Source organism: Athene cunicularia (genome assembly GCF_003259725.1).
Source record: "Athene cunicularia isolate RWA chromosome 7 unlocalized genomic scaffold, athCun1 chr7_part2, whole genome shotgun sequence".
In the NCBI taxonomy this organism is placed as follows: domain Eukaryota; kingdom Metazoa; phylum Chordata; class Aves; order Strigiformes; family Strigidae; genus Athene; species Athene cunicularia.
The window spans coordinates 2832165-2850387 of NW_020799108.1; the positions used below are offsets into that span (position 1 = coordinate 2832165).

Consider the following 18223-nt stretch of genomic DNA (forward strand, 5'->3'; position numbering starts at 1 on the left):
GGGGGGGGGAGCGGGAACCCCAAATGAACAAATTAAAAAAACCACCAAAAAACAGGTGCTCTCAGATATAAGTCAAGTGGCTTTACTGACTTTGAACAGCTGAGAGCTGGACTGGAAAAGCTCTTTACTAAAACAGCCACAGCAAATGCATGCAAATTGCTGAGAGCACAAATTGTGGAAGACTACACACTTAGGGAGGTATCCTCTGCTGATGCTAATAGGTGTCTCTTGATTCAGGCAGCAAATTTAGATGTCTGCACCAACAGGCAGCAGGAATGCACAGAGAAGAATCCCAGATGTTCCATGGGTCTTGGATTTAATGCATCTGTATGATTCGAAGCACTTAAAGAATCACCCCTTAAACCTCTCTCCCCATCCTTATGGGGTAATGGCAAAGAACATTTTTCATTAGCAAATGGAAAATAAAAGCCAACAAAGGCATTATTGTGAAGATCTACCCATAACTTATTGTAAGAACTTCAAGGCCCCTGGACTCAGGCAGCTCTCCCAGCACTGGAAAGGATCAGCACCACCATGGCGAGACACAGGGAAGCTATAACCGGGTACCACGTGCCCCATGTAGACATGGTGAGAATAGTCACTTTGGGAAATATCTGTGAACACTTCCAGGGTCCAGTTCTGCACAAATTCCACCGGCACAAACATGAACCAAATCTGTCAACGTGGTGGCATTGTAACTGAGACTCACAACTTGAAATCAAACTTTGGCAGAGGACTGGCCCAAATCTGACATAAATCAGCCTCTCTATTCTTGCTGATGCTTTGGCAGCAGCTGGGTGAGGCAGGGTTGCTGCTACGCCTTCAGCTGGTGTTCGGGCCCAATGCATTTATTCATGAGTGCTGCCACCCTCAGCACATGCAAAGTCTCAGTGCAAGAAAGCCACAACTTGAGAAGAAATGTTCTAACATACTTAAAACTCAAGAGAAACCAAGATTTTTTTTACATCTGTGAAGTTCTTTTTAGCATGAGCCATACCCTGTTGTACCAGATACCACACAGATGCTCTGATGAAGGACTATATAGACAGAGGATGCCATGTCAGATGCCAGCTGTGCTCCTCACAAGTCTTACTGCCCTCCCCAGGGTCACAGCACAGGCCAACAGCACCAATCAGCAGCAGGGAAGACCCTCTCCCCTCCATCTCACCACAGCACTTTCTCGCCTGCTGCAAAAGGCCACCACTAAATCCAATACAGCTGCAATGGAGAAGCTGAAGTGGCTGAAGTCCATGACACCCTCCCAGGAAACATGGGCTTGTAGAACACAAGGGAGCTGCGAGAAAATCTTGGTCAGCATGACAGCATTTACATCTGTATCAGCAGCCTAAACATCATCAGCTACCTGGTAGACATCACAGTACAGGGTCCCACAGATCAGATTTGCCCCTGGGACAGTTGCTGGCTGGTTACAGGGAGTTTCTTCCATCCAGAGTTGCATAGCATGAAAGTAAAGGCTTTAAATTTTAAATTTAAACAGGAAGAACCTGAAGCTGGTGCACAAGCTGAGCAGAAAGAGGCATAAGAGCCAGACTGAGCTCACGTTACAGGACCCTCCTCTACACTGGTGGCTATGTCAGCCGTCACAAGCAAGGTGTGAGGGGTGAACGAGGGACACAAGCCTCTCGGTCCTAAGGACATCTGTCAAGGCAGTTATTGGATGCAGACATCTAAAGTTTGTACCACTGTTCCCCTACAGAAACAAAAGAACAGAACACATCTGAATAACAAAGCTACTTTGCTTTCAGTAACATTTTTAGCACAACACTTCAAATCTCTTACTAGGTTCAGTGGTACAAAGACTCTTCGCTGGCACCTTCCAGAAGTCATAAATTAGCAACAGCGGTAAAACAAGGCAGCCATTCCTGGGCTGAACCTCATGCCAGTAAATGCAACGATCACCTCTTAACCCCATAAAACAAGCATCCTATATCTCCAAATCAGACTAGACAGCTGCAGAATAGCAGCCCTATGCTTGGGGCATAGGCTCCAGGGAGGAGTGTGGAAGGTGGCCCCCATTATTTCCTGCAGATGGGGCAACTGCCTGTGACTATGCAGGGAGAAAGGTTGTCTTCACCTCTGCAGGGAGCCAGCTCCTAAATTTAATAAAGGTTTCTCCTTCCAATCGCTTCACTGAATATGAGAGCAACACTTGCTCTTGTAATAAGACATCACCTGCTTTTCAAGTACAAACTAAATGAGCTTTCCCCCAAAAATAATTGCCAACTATTAAAAGGCTACTGTTGGAGCTCTAGAGGACTGTTAAAATACAAAGACAGATGTGCCACTTTCTTCCTGAAATGATACTTCAAACAAAAGCTATTTGTGTTTTGAAATGTGGCACTAGAACAATGACCAGTTGTTTTTGTAGTTTCAGACTGAGAACCATGCAATTATTTTCTAAGAGCAGCGTTTCTTTGTTGTTCATGGAAATGCTGGAAAAAACCCAGGTGATTCAGTTGGTCCCTGCCTTAGTCAGCACAAGAGTCTTAGCCTATCTCTCATCAAGCCCACACTGGACAACGACAAGCTCGAGACCAGAGCAGGCAACTCTGCTTCTGCCAGGGAATCATCCCCAGGGAACAGCCCCCATTTTCCTTTTACCTTCTTACTCCTCATTGCAGCCTCAAATCTTACACGAGATAGCAATTTGCTTTTGCTGTTTTGTTAAAAGCAGATTTTAAACAACTATTTTCTCCTTAAGAATCAATTCTTCCACCTCTCACCATTTTGAGTGCTACTTAAGAGCACTTTGAAGGATCAGTCTTGCAACATCCACATGCAGAGTCAGAATTGCATCAGTAACAGCTCAGAACTGCCTCATCACTATTACCCTGTAGGGTCCAAATGCCTCAGGCCCATAACCTTGAGAATTCCCTAGAATGGACAAGTTTGGGGTAGATTTTCTCCAGCCATATTGCATTGAACTTAAGCTGCTGCACTCTACTTTTTTCTGGGTTTTTGGGTTGTGGTGTATTGGGGGGCTTTCGTGTTTTTTTTTTTGTTTTGTTTTTTGTTTTTTTTTTTTTTTTTTTTTTTTTTTTTAATTTTAAGTATCTGATCTTTTCTGTCATCACTCTGTCCTGACAAATGTCTGGGTGGGGCACTTTCAGTGTACTCCCATCTTCCAGGAAGGCAAGGTATTAAAGCATGAACCAGTTTCATCCTTTGCCGTGAAACCTCTGCAGCATGTGTTAGCATGGAAGACAACATCATTCACTGACACTGCTTACCCCTTGGCCTGAATTAGAACCAGGCAGTGTGAAATGCTGCTCTAATTATGCTGTCGAGAATGGCTGGGCCACTGTTCATTAAACAAAAAAAGTTGAATTAACTGAATCCCCTTCTCATCAATCTCTGCTGACAGTTATTCTGATAATCAGGGCAGCATTAAGTGAGACTGCTTATGAAGAACAGAACCTGGAGGATGGTCTCACCTAGGACACAACTGCTTTTCCCTTGCAAGTCGCAAACTCAAAGACATTGGGAGATGGAGACTAGCAGAGCAAACACCTGTTGAAGCACATACCCTCATGTCAGGTAGCAAAGGAGAAGACTTCACAAAACAAATGGTGAGAGAAAGATGCAGCAGCCATATACTTACTGCAAAGTGTCCAAGGTGTAGTTCTGCCTGAAGAGCAGACATCCTTCAAGCTACTGTGGAAAAACCACTCTCTGAGAGCAAACCCAGCACTGGAAGTTCAGTGCCAGCCAAGGCAGGCTAGTTTGCACCAGCCACAGCAAGGCGGCAGGAGCAGCAGCTTTTCTGCAGCGCGCAGCTGTGTGTCTGGACAAGGCAGTGGGGACTGCCAGTGTCTGACCAATCCAGGTAGTCACCACATGCATGCCCTGGCCTTGCAATCCTGCCTGAGAGCTGCCCAGAGCCCCACAGCACCTCAGCAACCATTGTTTGTCATCCACATGCTAATCCTTAAAATAACACCAAACTCCAACTTACCAGTTTCAGCGATGAAGCAGGTATATATTTTTTAAAATCTCAGAAAACATAACAACATAAGACAAAATTCTATTCTATACCCCTTAAATTATATTTCAAGTACAGCTCTGCAAACTCAAACCAGAAAACAGGATGAAGAAGATCTGGTCTCCAGGCCAGTGATCCAGAGCTAGAAAGCACTCTAATTAGAATCAGGACTGAGACTGAAGACCCCAGTTTGTTTGCAAAACTAATTAGCTAATGTCATTAGAAAGCAAGAGAATTAGAGAATAAGCAAGAGCAGAATCAGACTCTACAGCTATCTAAGCAAAGGACAGTTTAATAACTGTACTTAGGATATGTTTTAAAAGAAAAAAGAAATCACTATGGATTAGATTTCAGCCTGGGCAATATTCATACATCTCAGACTTAGCAAAATGGGTTGGAGAAGAGGGTTTTATCATAGTAAACACAGCTACTTCACAGCAAGATTTATTAATACATCCAAAAGAAAGAAAGAAAATCATTTTGTCACACTATATACAGATAATACATACAGTGTTTTATACACATATTACATCAGTTTTTACACAAGAAAAATATACATAAAAATGTAAACTTTTGTATACAAAAACCCTTAAACAAATTAAACAAGGACCAGATAACAAAAGGAGACCAATCTATTATCATTTCATTGATTATTTTTTTTTTTTTTTTTTAATGGTAATACAGTACATTCATTGAGAAGTATGAGGAACATGTGAGCCAACCTTTCCTATTTAAAGGGAAAGTACAAACACGAGCTTTCCTACCCGCCCCTGGAATGCTGTCCATGAGCCTCCAGCACTAGAAGCAGTAGAGTGAGTTGCTATTGCTGCCGGGGACCCTGCAGGAAGCGACCCTTCTTCTCGGGCATCCCCATGCACCGCACTCTCCGAAAGCGACACATCTGCAGAAGCAACCTGGACTGGGCTTTTTGTGCGTATTAGCTAGTCTTCCAGCTAATATCATGAGACGGGATGCAGCAATGCAAGTTTGTATGTTCCCTTTAAGCAGTCATTAAGTGGATTTAGCTTGCTGGAGGAAGTTGTTTATTTTTCCCAATGTACGGTATGCTGAACACATGTGTCAGGGATGAGAGGGAAGAAGGAAAGGGTGTAAGAGACTGCTAATCCTTGCTACCATGCAGTTACTTCAAAATCAGGTACGTTTGCAAGCTACAATTCACTGGTTCAAAATACACTGCCTCACCTTTGCTTTCCCACTGCAACTTGTTTACATTTTAAACTCTAGTGGCCAACCAACTGTAGGAGGCTCTTTGTTACAAGGCTGTTTCTGATATCAAAGCATCATCAAGCTACCTTTAAAATGACACCAAACACAAACTTCTCTGAGACAGCCTTAAAAGGAGTGAGCATTGCCTCTAAGCACTTCAGATTGTCCATTTGCCACCTTCTCCTTTATTAAATCCAGGATATTTACCCTTAACTGCAAAAAGGATATTGGTTGAGATTCTGACATCTGTTTTGCTCCACTTGCACATAAACATTTTGGGGAATTGGAGGAAAAAAAACCAAAAACCAAACCCACAACAATAAACCCAAACCTTAAAACCTCAGGCATCAAATAAGAAGGGAAGTACTTAATATGTTGGTGAAACAGTTGCAGAAACTCGCTGGAAACAAATGATAGATTCCAATGAAGGCTTCTCACATTAGATAAGTTAAAGACTTGTTACAGACATCTTCAATAAAAACATCCATCCTCCACAAAGTATGTTAAAATGTAACACAATAGTGATGCACTGGTATTTCTCCTGAAAAGGACAGAAGGACATGAAATCTCCTTAGTGACATCAGTACTATTGAATGTAGGAGGTGAACAATGATTGACAAAAGTAAAGTAATGAGGGAAAAAGCTGCATAAAAGAAACTATGAATCATTAATCATAATTGGACAAAAGGGAGGATGAGACAGAATGCAATTACAGTATGCCTCGGAAACCCCTGAAGGAAATAAATACTTAGAAACCTGTGTTTCTATTTCTTTCTTATGTCCATCTAATTTACGGTGGGAGTAAGGGCTTGTCTGCCTGCTTTTGGTTTTTTGTTTGTTTTTTTTTTTTTTTTTTAATAACAACCCTTCTAGTAAAAAATCAAAAGACAATTACAAATGGCTTTTAGATAATTAAGAGTCTCCTTTTTAAAATAAAACTTTGATAACACATCTCTCCATTTCTTCTATATAATGCAGCTTCAGTGAAAATATGTCATAAGGGACAGCAATTTGCAAAAAGTGGGTAAAAATTGCTAACCAAGGTTCATAACATATACACATGTATATGCAGGACATCTACACTCTATATACATATTTAATATACGTATGCATGAGTATATATCAGGAGAGAACCAACAGGAATGTTCTCCACATACATAAACTGAAATAGCATAATATATGTGTGCATATAAATATGTATTATACACACACAGTACACAGACATACCCATACACACACCCGAACATATGTATTACAGAAATAGTTGTGTATGATTGAATGAAAGCTCAGATGAAACAGTACACCAGTTAACTTTTTCTAATAGAAATGCAAGGAAGACAAAATTCCATGGCTGACTTGTGGCCAAGAAAAATCGTGCCACATCCATACTGAAAATGTGGAATGACATACGGCTTGAAGACCAAATTGGAGCAGCATTCTCCACTGAAACTGAAGCCTATGTTAGCCAGGAGTTTCAACAGTGCTTAAATGTGACTGAGCAGGTTTCTGACAGCTGCTTTCTGCTAAAAGGATACAGAGGCTCCATTTAGCCAGAAAACAGAAAATAAAATACTTAAAACCACAATTTTCTTGCATAAGCAGGTTTATTCGATACACAATCAGATGCAAAGTGCTAGCATGTTAATGGTCAACTCTGCAGCTCATTTTAAAACCTGTTTAATGGTAAAATGTAATGAGCTGTGTTTGCCACTATGTTTGACGACAACCCCACTGCTCAGAACAGAGCACAGGGCTGCCTTCTGCCTGCATTACAGGGAACACAAACCAAACTCTCTTTTTCTCCCCGGGGCTGAAAATTGAAGACGGTTTTAGGCGGGCACAGTTTTCTCATCTTGAATGTTTACCTCTAAAATATGATGCTGGGTTAACCATTTAATATGCTAGGAGGCTTTGCATCAGGTTCTAAGAACAGTTTGTGTTCATCTGCAAACCAACTGTAGCAGTCATACTCAAGCACAACTGAATAGCAGGGAAATTCTGCGTAAGTTCCAGCAAGTGCTCAGGGCCCAATTCAGCTGCCACTATAGTCACCAAGAGAATTCCCCTACGGCATGAGCAGAGCTGCATTGGGCCATTAAAGCTGATTGCTGCTAGCAAGAGAAACTGTAGAGATGCGGGGACGAGGAGGAGCTGGAATGAGGCAATGGAGCAGAGAAGCAGAAGAGGTTGGCATTGCAAGAGGCCTCAATGAGTATTAATATAGAATAAACAAAAGCAGAAACGTACAAGGAAACTCCACTGTGAGGGCTGAGGTAACACAAATCAGTGGTGACCAAGCTCAGATCAGCCACTGATGTCATCCAAACCCCTCAGAAGAATTAAAACAACATTGTTTGGCACAAGTGCTTACCTGTTACACATGTTATGTGGATAGTCTCTCTCTTTAGCTCACACACTTACTCATGTTACCACTAATGTACATGTGTGTGATACAATGTATATGCCATCTATACATCTGTATGCATGTATATATAGATTTAGATTGATTGCATTCATACGTATTTATTGTACATCATGAGGGCAAGTCCACATTCAGCAAAGTGCGACCAACATCTCATATACAGATATATCTCTCTGTACAGGTATACACAAAAATGGGTCTATTCTTCCCCATAAAGGCATAAAGATTTATGCTGCTAACTCCCACTACCACCAAATAAGCAGAAGGAAAGGCCTCTGACAACTTCCACCTCCCTGCCCTTTCACTTGTATGCATATGTGCCAGAAACGAATTGCTGGGAGGGGAAAAGGGGGAGAGATGCCTGGGGGGTATCAACATACTGATAGGGAGAGGGATATATAAAAAAAAAAAAAAAAAATTGAAAAATTAAGATTTGATTTGCAACTGCTTAAAAAAAGCCTTCAAAAAATTCAAATGTCTGTGCAATACTGGAAGCTCTGCTTTTCTAAACAGATTTTTAAAGTCACCAGGATCATCATCATTAAAAGTGATACTGTATGAATAAATAACAATTAGGTTACTTCTCCAGCCTAAATAGAACAGTATGAAGAGTAAACCAATCTGTAAGAATGTTTCTGACTTCTCACAATTTCAAGTGAGAATTTCCATAAAGAAATCTTCCTTCTCCAATTATGAAAAAAAAAAAAAAAAAAAAAAAAAAAAAAAAAAAGTTAAGTGGCCATAATTAAATTCAGAATTTCACAGCCCAAGTGAAACTCCACGGACTGAAAGTGTATTTTGTTCTGCAATCTCACAACAGCAATTTTGGGGAAAAATTAATATACACAAAGACCCTCAGGAAAGAAAAGAACCTACTTGAAGACAAGATCCTTTTACAGAATGGAGATCACTCCACAAACAATGCCCCTTACAACCTAATTTGAAAACACAAGTACACTGATTGACAACATTTTCCAAGTCAGACCATAGGAGATTCGGGTATTAAATTTGCAAAGATACAGCAATTCCCATGCCTCCCCATCCCACCAAATGCAACCCTTCTCATTTTAATTTCTCCTGAAAAACATTACTCATTTCTCCCATCTCTCCTCCTCCCCCCATTTGTTTTACTTAAAGGCTGTCTTTGGGAGCTTGGTATTTTCATGGCATTTTAAACAGGGCTCAACGCAACTCATTTAAAAAACAGTAAAATTGACATGATATCAGAGTTAGCCTTATAACAGAAGATTATGTAGTAGAGAGTATCAGTTATTTATACAACAGTGAGGACGTAACAACCCCCTACTAAATAATCACATTTCTACAATACATTCCATCACCTCTCAACTACTTTTCTCTTTACAAAACTATGACCTACATACAATATACACATTCGTATCGCACATACATCCCCCCCCAATGCATATTTTTTTGTGTGTATATATAATACATACATGCACACAAGCAGTCTAATTCTATTTATAAGTCACAGTGGGAATTCCTTTGTGAGGAAAGGAGGGGAAAAATTCCTGAATAAGACACTGTAGATTCCTAATGTTCTGACTTTTCAATTTCCAACTCACAGAGCTAACTGGAAATAAATACATTTAAAAAAGAAAAGGTCTTACAAACTTGGTTCACAACTTCCAGCTACAGTAGTTGGATTTTTAAAATTTGATCTATTTACCCTGTAACTAAATTTCTAATCATAGGTACAAACCACGGATAAATTATTGCAGAATGTAACACTCAAAATAAAATTTAAAAAGAGTTATAGGAACAGTAATATAAGGGTTAAAAAGAGTTCTATGCTTGTTGATACAGGATACCATTTTATTTTATTTATATATATATATCTATATATAGATATAGATATCTGCAAGGTAGCAAAGAATAGCTGTACACCTTGACACGGCAAAGATCCAGTGTAAAAAGGTGCTTCACTAGTTTGTTTTTCCAAAAAAGCTTGTATATAATTTTATAGCTATTAAAAACACATATGCAACATAATTCATTACACTCAATACAGCTTTAGTATAAAACTTATAATTTATGAGGTGATGTTAATAGCATAAATTAATATACCATTTCTCTTAAAATCTACAATAAGTATTCTGAAAGCTCATTGGGGAAGGGTATCTTTAAATAAAAAGTTTAAAGCTGAGCGTGATGAAAAAGATTCGGTATGTTGTACTTGAGATGAGAGCCCCGAGAAGAGAAAGAGTCCCTAAGCCAGACACCGTGGACTATAAAACTGAACAAAGATTTCTCCTTCTTGCGCTCTCTCTTAGGTGACGCTCTACCTTAAATTATTTTTTTTTTTTTTTTTTTTTTTTTTTTTTTTTTGTTAACTGCCCTTATTTCCACAAGGAATCCCTGAGACATACCCAAAACCGTACAGTGAAGGTCATCACTGTTCAGAGAAACTGGTTCAACCCCTTCTGGTAGGATGTAGCTATTTTGCATGAGAATCAAACTGTCCATCACTTCAGAATGAATCTATTTGCACCGGAACCAACTACACTCCAAGATGCAGGTTAGAGTCATTTCAGGGTAAATCAGTCCACTCCAAGGTAGAAGCCAACCCCATCGCAGTTAGCTACATCAGAGCAATCTGCACCAAAGTTAAAGTTTTCCAGAGGATATCTGGGAACGTTACCTATCCAGAGTTCACCTCCATGGGCACTGGCTGACAATGACAGAAAGCAGGTAAAAGATTAGCATTAGACCAAGTTCAACACGTGTATGCAGTCAAGAGGTGGGTCCTCTGGACATCCCATTCTGTGTGTGTTTGGGGGACTAGCAAGGGGAAGGAGTAGGAAGAATGCATTTTTCTACATCGAGTAAGTACAGTTTTAAGGTCAAAAGCCCAAGCCTCATCCTGTTCACTTCCAAACCAAATTCTATGAACCAGAGTAGAGTGAAAAGGTGCCAACACTTACTTCAAGGAGACAGAAAAAGAAAGCTTCCAACTATTGCTGTCAACCTATGGCCAAGCCCACTTTCTCCTTTCATGTTCCAGTATGTTACCTGATTCCACAGTAGTCAGAGAAGGAGTATGTGAAAGTACAATAAAACAGGGGAAAGCAAAGAACCCAACAACCATGAGAAGTAGCAGAACAGCAGAGGGAAAAGCTCTCATAATAGTTACTATTGTGGGCTTTTTTTTTTTTTTCTAAGAAAGGCTGAAGACAAGGAGGGACAAAATTGTTTTAAGACATATCTTTTGTGACTCCTTCTCCTCTATCAAACCCTTCTTTAGCAACCAAACTAGTGTTTTTGTGTAGTTTTAAAGACAAAACCAAAACTTTACCTGATAGAGCTAAGGTCTCTCACGATCAGACCTCTCCTAAAGCCCAAGCTCAAGTTTAGTGAACACTAATGTAGATTCTTTTCATCAGACCTCCTTACTTTTATTTGGGCTTGTGGATATTAAAAAGAATACTTTAAATTTTTCTTTATGACTTTCTAGTGATGCAATTCTCAAAAGAGGAACTTGTGAGAAGGTAAACTTGCTAAAAATGTCTGCACATTCACTGCTAGTGTGTGCACTCCCGTGACCAGTGTTGTACCCTTGGCAGCTACTCCATGACGTATCAGCGTGCTGTGAAACATCATCTTACTCATCATCTGAGAAATACTTTTGATCTATTGCACTGTTGTTCTAGCATCCAAAACGTGTATTATGAAATGCAGTGATCTCTCCTCCTTTTCATTTTACAGTCAAATTCACTCAGGACCACAGAAGACTTACCCGTTGGCATTACTTACATTGGAGAAGTATCTGAGAATGGGAGAATAAAAGAAAGAATGACAAAGAATGTAGAGCAAGAAAATAAAGGAGGTACAAGAAGCAGCCCACAACACCCCATCATTAAATGTTACGCAAAAGATCAGAAAGACCTTGTGACCAGAAAGACCTAAAGATCTGTTCAGCACATTAGCCCAAAACTACTCCTTCAGTTAGTATTTCCACCATCACTGAACCTTACAACAGGCCTGCACAGGAGACTCCTTCACATGTAGTAGTAAAAATACAAAAGTAAAACTAAATGTCCCACCAAGGAACCTTCCCAGACACCCACACAAATGCCTCACTGCAGAAGATCACTGCAGGTAAGTTTTCTGTTGTTTGTCTGCTGAAAGCACCTCCTGTCACCATCCCTGCACCCTTCGAGTCTTGAAAGATTTAACTGCAGGTAGCTGCCTCTTCTAAAAATTTTTCCCTCCTCCCTGCCCAAAGGCTCATACTGTTGGAGAATTCACAAGTGGATTCAGCTCACTGCAGCACAAAGACAGGGAGTAATACCTCTGGAGCCCTGCTGATGTCTACAGGGAAATGCAGCAGCCACGATGTTGCAGGAGCTCAGGGAAGAGCTGGAGTTCAGAAGCGGACTAACAACGTATGTATGTAACCACCAGGGCCGGCTTCTCAGGGAAGACGTCTGTCCACTGTTTATTGTACTCCTTCGTGAGACTCTTCTTTCCCGGCAGATTCAATCCCAGACTGTATTTAGATGTGGTTACAGCAAAATAAAGCTTCAAACTGAATTTAGCTACTGGCTTGCAGGTTCAGTCCTAGGGCCTTCACCTTGGCCATGCCCCTGAAGCCAGTGGCATCACGCTGTGCCTAACAGCTCACAACACAACTTCCCAATTTTTCAATACCTATCTCCCTCTAACAAAAAAAAGTGCCACTTCCATTGGCTTCTCTTTGCTATTATGGATGACTCTCACCTTTTTTTGCTTGCATTTGTACTTCTGATACCGTACCTCTGATTTTTGCCTAGCAGGTGATAAACTTCTCAGGGTCTTCCAATGCTTTCCAAATGAGAACTGCAAACCCTCATTTCGCTAACCTGCTGAAAGAAGTGAGAAATCTAGGTGTTTTGGTCTTCTCCACAGTGCCTGAGGCAGACTTGCAACTGTGCTAACTCTCATCATTATCAATTTAAAGCCTTTATGCCCAACCATAGAGAGATGTGTGATACTAATGAGAAGGGAACTAAACAAGAGCCTGGAGAAACTGGAAGGCAGGAGGAGACAAAATGATCCCATCTTTTTGCATCACGCATACATCTTCTTGTATCCTAGTAATTAAAAGGCCAAAGAACAGATCAACTTTGAGGTATTGAAGTGCGTATGGCTCCCCTCAAAGTTGGTGTAGTCTTGCTAAGTGAAAGAAAACATCAAAGCATGTCTTAGAGAATGCCTTACACACCAGGCCAGCATGAGGCTGTTCCTGATGATCCTCTGTACACTGTTGAAGTTCATCTTGTGTTAAGTACTTTTGTACAAGGATTAATTGAGGTGCTATTATTACCAAAAATTTTGTTACCGGTATTTTACTCTAAGTCTAATTTTTCAATTCTTTAAAACTCAAATATTATGTAAAGAAATTAACTTTTAGGTTCAACTAGTTTTATTCCATTCATTAACATGTAAAGGGCACGACAGGTATTGACCATCTCAAATCAATGGACTGAAATTGCTCCACTGGCTCTTTGGTGAAAGGGTGATTAGAGTGCTAATTGCTATATGAGATGATACTCAAAAACCTTTGCAAGAGAGCATGGATTCTACTCTGGAACGACATAAATAACAGCCTCAAGGACTACCTTAACCAGACCTGCAGTAGTTCCCAGAGGAAAAGGTGTGAAACATCTCTGGCTTCACATACTTCTGATTGGATATCTCACATCCAACAGTAAGACACTGATTCACTGAAGTCAATAGGTTGTGTGGGTGTAGAAGCCCACCTGGAATGATCCACCTTGTAAAGCTAAGATCAAGACCCGTAACTGCTTGGTAAGCTGTAACCATGAAATCGGTGGCAGTGGAAAAACATGAGGTGAACCAGGAAAAGGCAAGAGTGGTGGCCCATTGCAGAACTCTGTGTCAGACAGGACAGAGGGATTCCTATTTCAAATGTATACAAACTGAAGTTTATTTTTAAAAGTGCAGCTTTATTGCAAACTTAGTTTGCTCATTGAAAAATGTTATGTAGTCACTTTTCAGGGAAGAGTCATCAAGGGATATATAAAAATTGAAGTCTAAGCTGGGGAAGAGAGTTGATATCCTAGGCTGCCTTAAAGGAATGCAGGTACATAATGGCCATTGATTCCAAATGGGAATTATGGACCTACACAGCTTTGACGGCTTTTAAAATTCCCTGTCTAAATCAATGCTCAGATTAGGAGCTGGGTTCTGTTCCGAGTTAGACTAGTACAAACTCACAGTGACCTTAGACCAAAGAGCTCCTCTGTAATTTATACCAATGCAACCAAGGAGAACTTGGCTCTCAGTTCTTCTCCTCCCTTCCCCTCCAGCATTTGCTAAGAAAGAGAAATGTGATGTGGGGCAAATATACTCTGCACTAGCTATAGCTTCATCCAAAAGTTTGATGGGCACAAGAATGATTTTAAGACCAAAGTCCTGAAACCAATTTATAGAAATTAACATCCTCTAAAATGGCATGAATACACAAGCAGATTAAAGAATTGTCCATTTGGTATACTAGTTCTCCACTCTTTTTCAGCCAGTCATCCGAACACATTGAAGAAGGTATATGGACACAACTAAAATCATTTGCAAATCAAACAGTGTCTCCTCAACAAAGTATGTGGAACATAATACAAAAATAAATAAACGCCTTGTCAGATTTGCCTCATTTCACAATACCACTGGGCATTTCTCAATCAGCAGGACAATCACAAGCAGGATTTTAGGCTTCAATTCAACTTTTTACATGATTTAAAAACATTTAAATGTTACAAACATATTTAAATCACCACTTTAAAATATTCGGCTTATATTATTAAGATCTATTTTACCAAGTATGAAATAAGGACTTCATAACAACAGAAGCATGAAAATCATTTTTGTTTCCTCCACCCACATACACTTGCAATTTCAGAAAAGGACATATGCATCATCCATACTCCTTTATATTTAAGGAGGACAAATCTTTCAAGAAAAGAGGGATAGTATGATTGCTACAACAGTAAGAAGACACAAGACCTATCCCATTTAAATTCTGTTCCTTAACAAGATAGAAGGAGAGGTTTGGGTCAGAGATTTTGGTGTGGGCCTGACTGCTAACAAAATGAAATTCTATAGCAACTAAACTTTGTTGAATGATCCCTTGCTCAAACAACTTATTAGGCCTCCCTATTACATGTGCTTGGTATCTCTTAATTTCCTGAATTAGACTAGAATACATGCAGGTAGGATATTTTACTGTAAGGTAGAATGAGATTGGTCTTCTACAGTAAGAGGCTGCAATGTGGGATTTTCTATTCTCTCTCATCTGCATCTCAGAAACAAACCAAGAACCGTAGAGACTTGTTATATTAAGTAGGACCTACTTTTATAGTCAAAGTCAGAGTACAGTAGCAAGTGTAAGACCTATAAAGTCACAAGCAAATTAATTTTTTCCCTTCCTGATAGAGATGCAAGTAAACACCTCAGAATTTCTGCTGCATTTATCTCTTGGACTAAAAACCATTTTAAAAAGTCTAAAAGCTAGTGGACTCATTTCTTTAAGAACTGATATTACTATCAAAGATTCTGAACACTGTCTTTAGCAGGTGGGCAATAAAAGCAAAACTGTCCTGCAGACAGAAGGAATTCCTATCCCCCCAATTTTGCTTTAGTGATTTGTCTTTTGGATAGCCATAACTGCTGATAAGTACCGGCTAGTTCCTTACATACATTCAGCTTCCCATACAGAGCATCAACCCCTACAAGTGTCAAAAAAAAAATTATATGGCTCCCAGGGCAGGGAAAACTATCCAAGAAAGTCTCAGTAGCTAGACACAATTTGAGAAATGCATCCATTTGAAACTTACCAAAGGGTCTGACCTAGACTTGTGTGGATGGGCAGAATACCAACCAAATACTTCTGGTATCAGCTGGGAAATACCTGTCAGCCTGTCAGGCAAGAAGTTCTGGACAAAGCCACACCAGAAAAGGCAAATAATCAATGCTACAAGGCCACAGTAATTCAGCAAGGGAGGGAATTTCTGCACAGGAATCTTCACTAATCCATGCATGATCTATTTCAATCCTTCTGGGTTTTTTTTTTCTTTTTTTCCCTGGGCTAACTTTGTATCAGCCTTCAGATTTTTGGGCAATCAATCAACTGATCCCCTTGCTGCTCAATGAATTAAACACCACCGTAATAAAAAAACAAAAATTAGCATGCAGTAAGAACAGTGACCAGTTCTGGAAGGGGACAACTCCCACTTCACCAAAAGAAGAAAAGGAACTGCTGCTCCCTGCACCCCAAACACACACACGCACACAGAGGAGGTCAAGAGATTATTTTAAGAAACTGCCAAACTCATCCTTGAACCATGATCTTGACTTAGGACTTCAGTGCACCATTCTCAAATCAATGTGTGCAGCCAAGTTTTCCATGCCAGATGCTACCTTTGGGAAAAAAGTAAATTAAAAAAAAAAATACCAAAAGACTTCTGCCCACTGGAAAACTTTCTACCAGATGCTAATGGGATGGCAAGCACTGATCCAAACCCTAGGAAACAGTAACATGCATCAGTAATCTGAGGTATCTTCCCATTTCTAGGTCTTACTGCTAAGATCAATTACACCCAGTAACTGTGCTGTATCCTTAAGGAATTATTGGGGAACGGTGAACCTGCCTGCAATAAATGAGCACCGGTGCGTAACAAGCACATGTGAACGCTACAGCAAGGTTCACAGAGGGCTAACCCTGGTCAGTACTGAAGCAGGGGTTTTCTTCTCAACCCCCTCTTAAAAAAAAAGGGAAGGGAGGACAGAAAAAATAAAGAAAAAGGAAAAAAGGAAAGATAGAAAACACAGGTCCCCCATCTACCTGCACAGAGCCAGGCAGACAAGCTCAGTTGGAGGTGGTGAAGGGCGCAGATGCATTATTGGTACTGGTAGCGGTGGCACCGGTCACTGCGAAGCCCGTGGGAGGAGCTATGGAGCTGTGGCTGGGCTGCAGGTCCTTGGGGATGCCACTGTGGGAGCTCAGCTGGTGCCCGAAGGCTGCGCTGAACTGAGGGAGCTGTTGTTTAGGGGAGGTGGAGGCCATGAGTTCAGCGGAGGCAGGACCCATGCCACTAAAACTGGTCTGCGGTAACCCCGGAAGCACACTGGAGCTGTTGGGGGTCACAGTGGCGAAGGCAGGCTGTGTGGTCTCTGAGTGCGAGGTGGTAGGTGGTGTGGACAGGGAGGTGGACAGGAGGTGTCCATCTGCACCAAGAAGGTTGCTAAACGGAGAGGGGTCCCCAAGATTGACAGGAAGATTTCCCCAGTGAGTTCTGGGGTTGACCACCCCACTAAGTGGCACATCCAGCTGAGTTGGGAGCAAGTGCTGTGCCATCATGGGCATCTCTGCTGAGAAGGTAGCTGCCAAGTTATCACCAGAAAAGGATGTGGTGTGAGGGGATGTGATATGGTCACTGTAGGGAGACGGCACATGCTCACTATCATAATGGCTTCCATGGGGTGAGGAGTGTGAATGGTCACTGCTGTATTGCTGTCGTGAGGTGATCAGGTCATCTGCCTTGCTCAGCAGCTGGGCAGGGTGGGGCCTCTGGGAGGCATGGCTGCCATCATGAAGTCCATGAAACTGTCCTGGGAAGGCTCTCTCCCCAAGGCCACTCTGGCTTATCAGAGTGGCAGAAGTAAGGCCGACGTTGGCTGGGGCTGAGAATTGCCCCTGGATCTGCCCTGCCAGGGGCGTAGGTGGGTTGGACAAGGTAGCAGAACGGAGCAAGTTCTCATCCAGCTCCAGACCGGAGAAATTATCATGTACTATACGCCCATTCAACAGCTCCCCCAGATCCGTGTTAACCTCTCGACTCAAGGACTGCATTCCTGGAGCTCCAGCACCTGTAGAGAATACCCCTATCCCTCTATCTGACAGCTCCTGAACTGGCACACCATCTGTCTGTGTAAGTACTCCAATGGTACTCAGGCACTCAAGAGAAGTTACAGCCTGTAGGGCCCGTTCCAGTTCTTCAGCCTCTTCTGTAGTCGGAAGGAGATCTCCATTTTTACCTGCAGAAACAGGGACACCAGAAGTTAGTGTGCTCCTCTCAGGTGAGCCTGGCACTGGCACTCTAAGGATGCGGCTCGTACAGCAGTTCAGTACAGAGCTGTAGTTATGATAACCTTCCAGAATGGCTTGCAGTACACAGAAAATTTCTTTCACCACTCTTCACTAGGTAAGCAAGGTGCGAAAAATGAGAAATTACACCTTCCTCTTCAATGGAACTCCCCTCTCTCCACCATCCCCTTCCACATACTACAATACAAAAATGCCTCCCAAACTTACTAGATCTAAAGTAAAAACACTTAAATAAGATTTTCTTCAATGCTGCAATAACAAATAGTCTACAAACTCCCTTCTACTTATGACATTACAGCATGGACTTAAAATTTACACAGTCAGTATAATCCAGGTTAATTTCAATTCAAACACAGTCTGACATCTCGTCATATCAGAAAGCGACCAAAGAAATCACATACCCCAACTCTGAACTGTTCTAATTTCTTTGTTGTATGTCATAGGTACTGAG

General features: G+C 41.2%; 1 protein-coding gene across 7 annotated transcripts in view; it reads right to left on the reverse strand.

Annotated features, from left to right (window-relative positions):
• Nucleotides 1–4433: 4433 nt before the first annotated feature.
• The window catches only part of INO80D (INO80 complex subunit D), a 45204-nt gene continuing 31414 nt past the window's right edge, over nucleotides 4434–18223 (reverse strand). For 5 of the 7 annotated variants that reach the window (XM_026853231.1, XM_026853228.1, XM_026853229.1 and 2 more), the window contains one exon: nucleotides 4434–17702. In XM_026853231.1, coding sequence (XP_026709032.1) covers nucleotides 16534–17702 — 1169 coding nt within the window. In that variant the 3' untranslated portion in view covers nucleotides 4434–16533. The remainder of the gene's footprint in view (nucleotides 17703–18223) is intronic. The other 2 variants (XM_026853235.1, XM_026853230.1) reach the window with 2 other exon arrangements.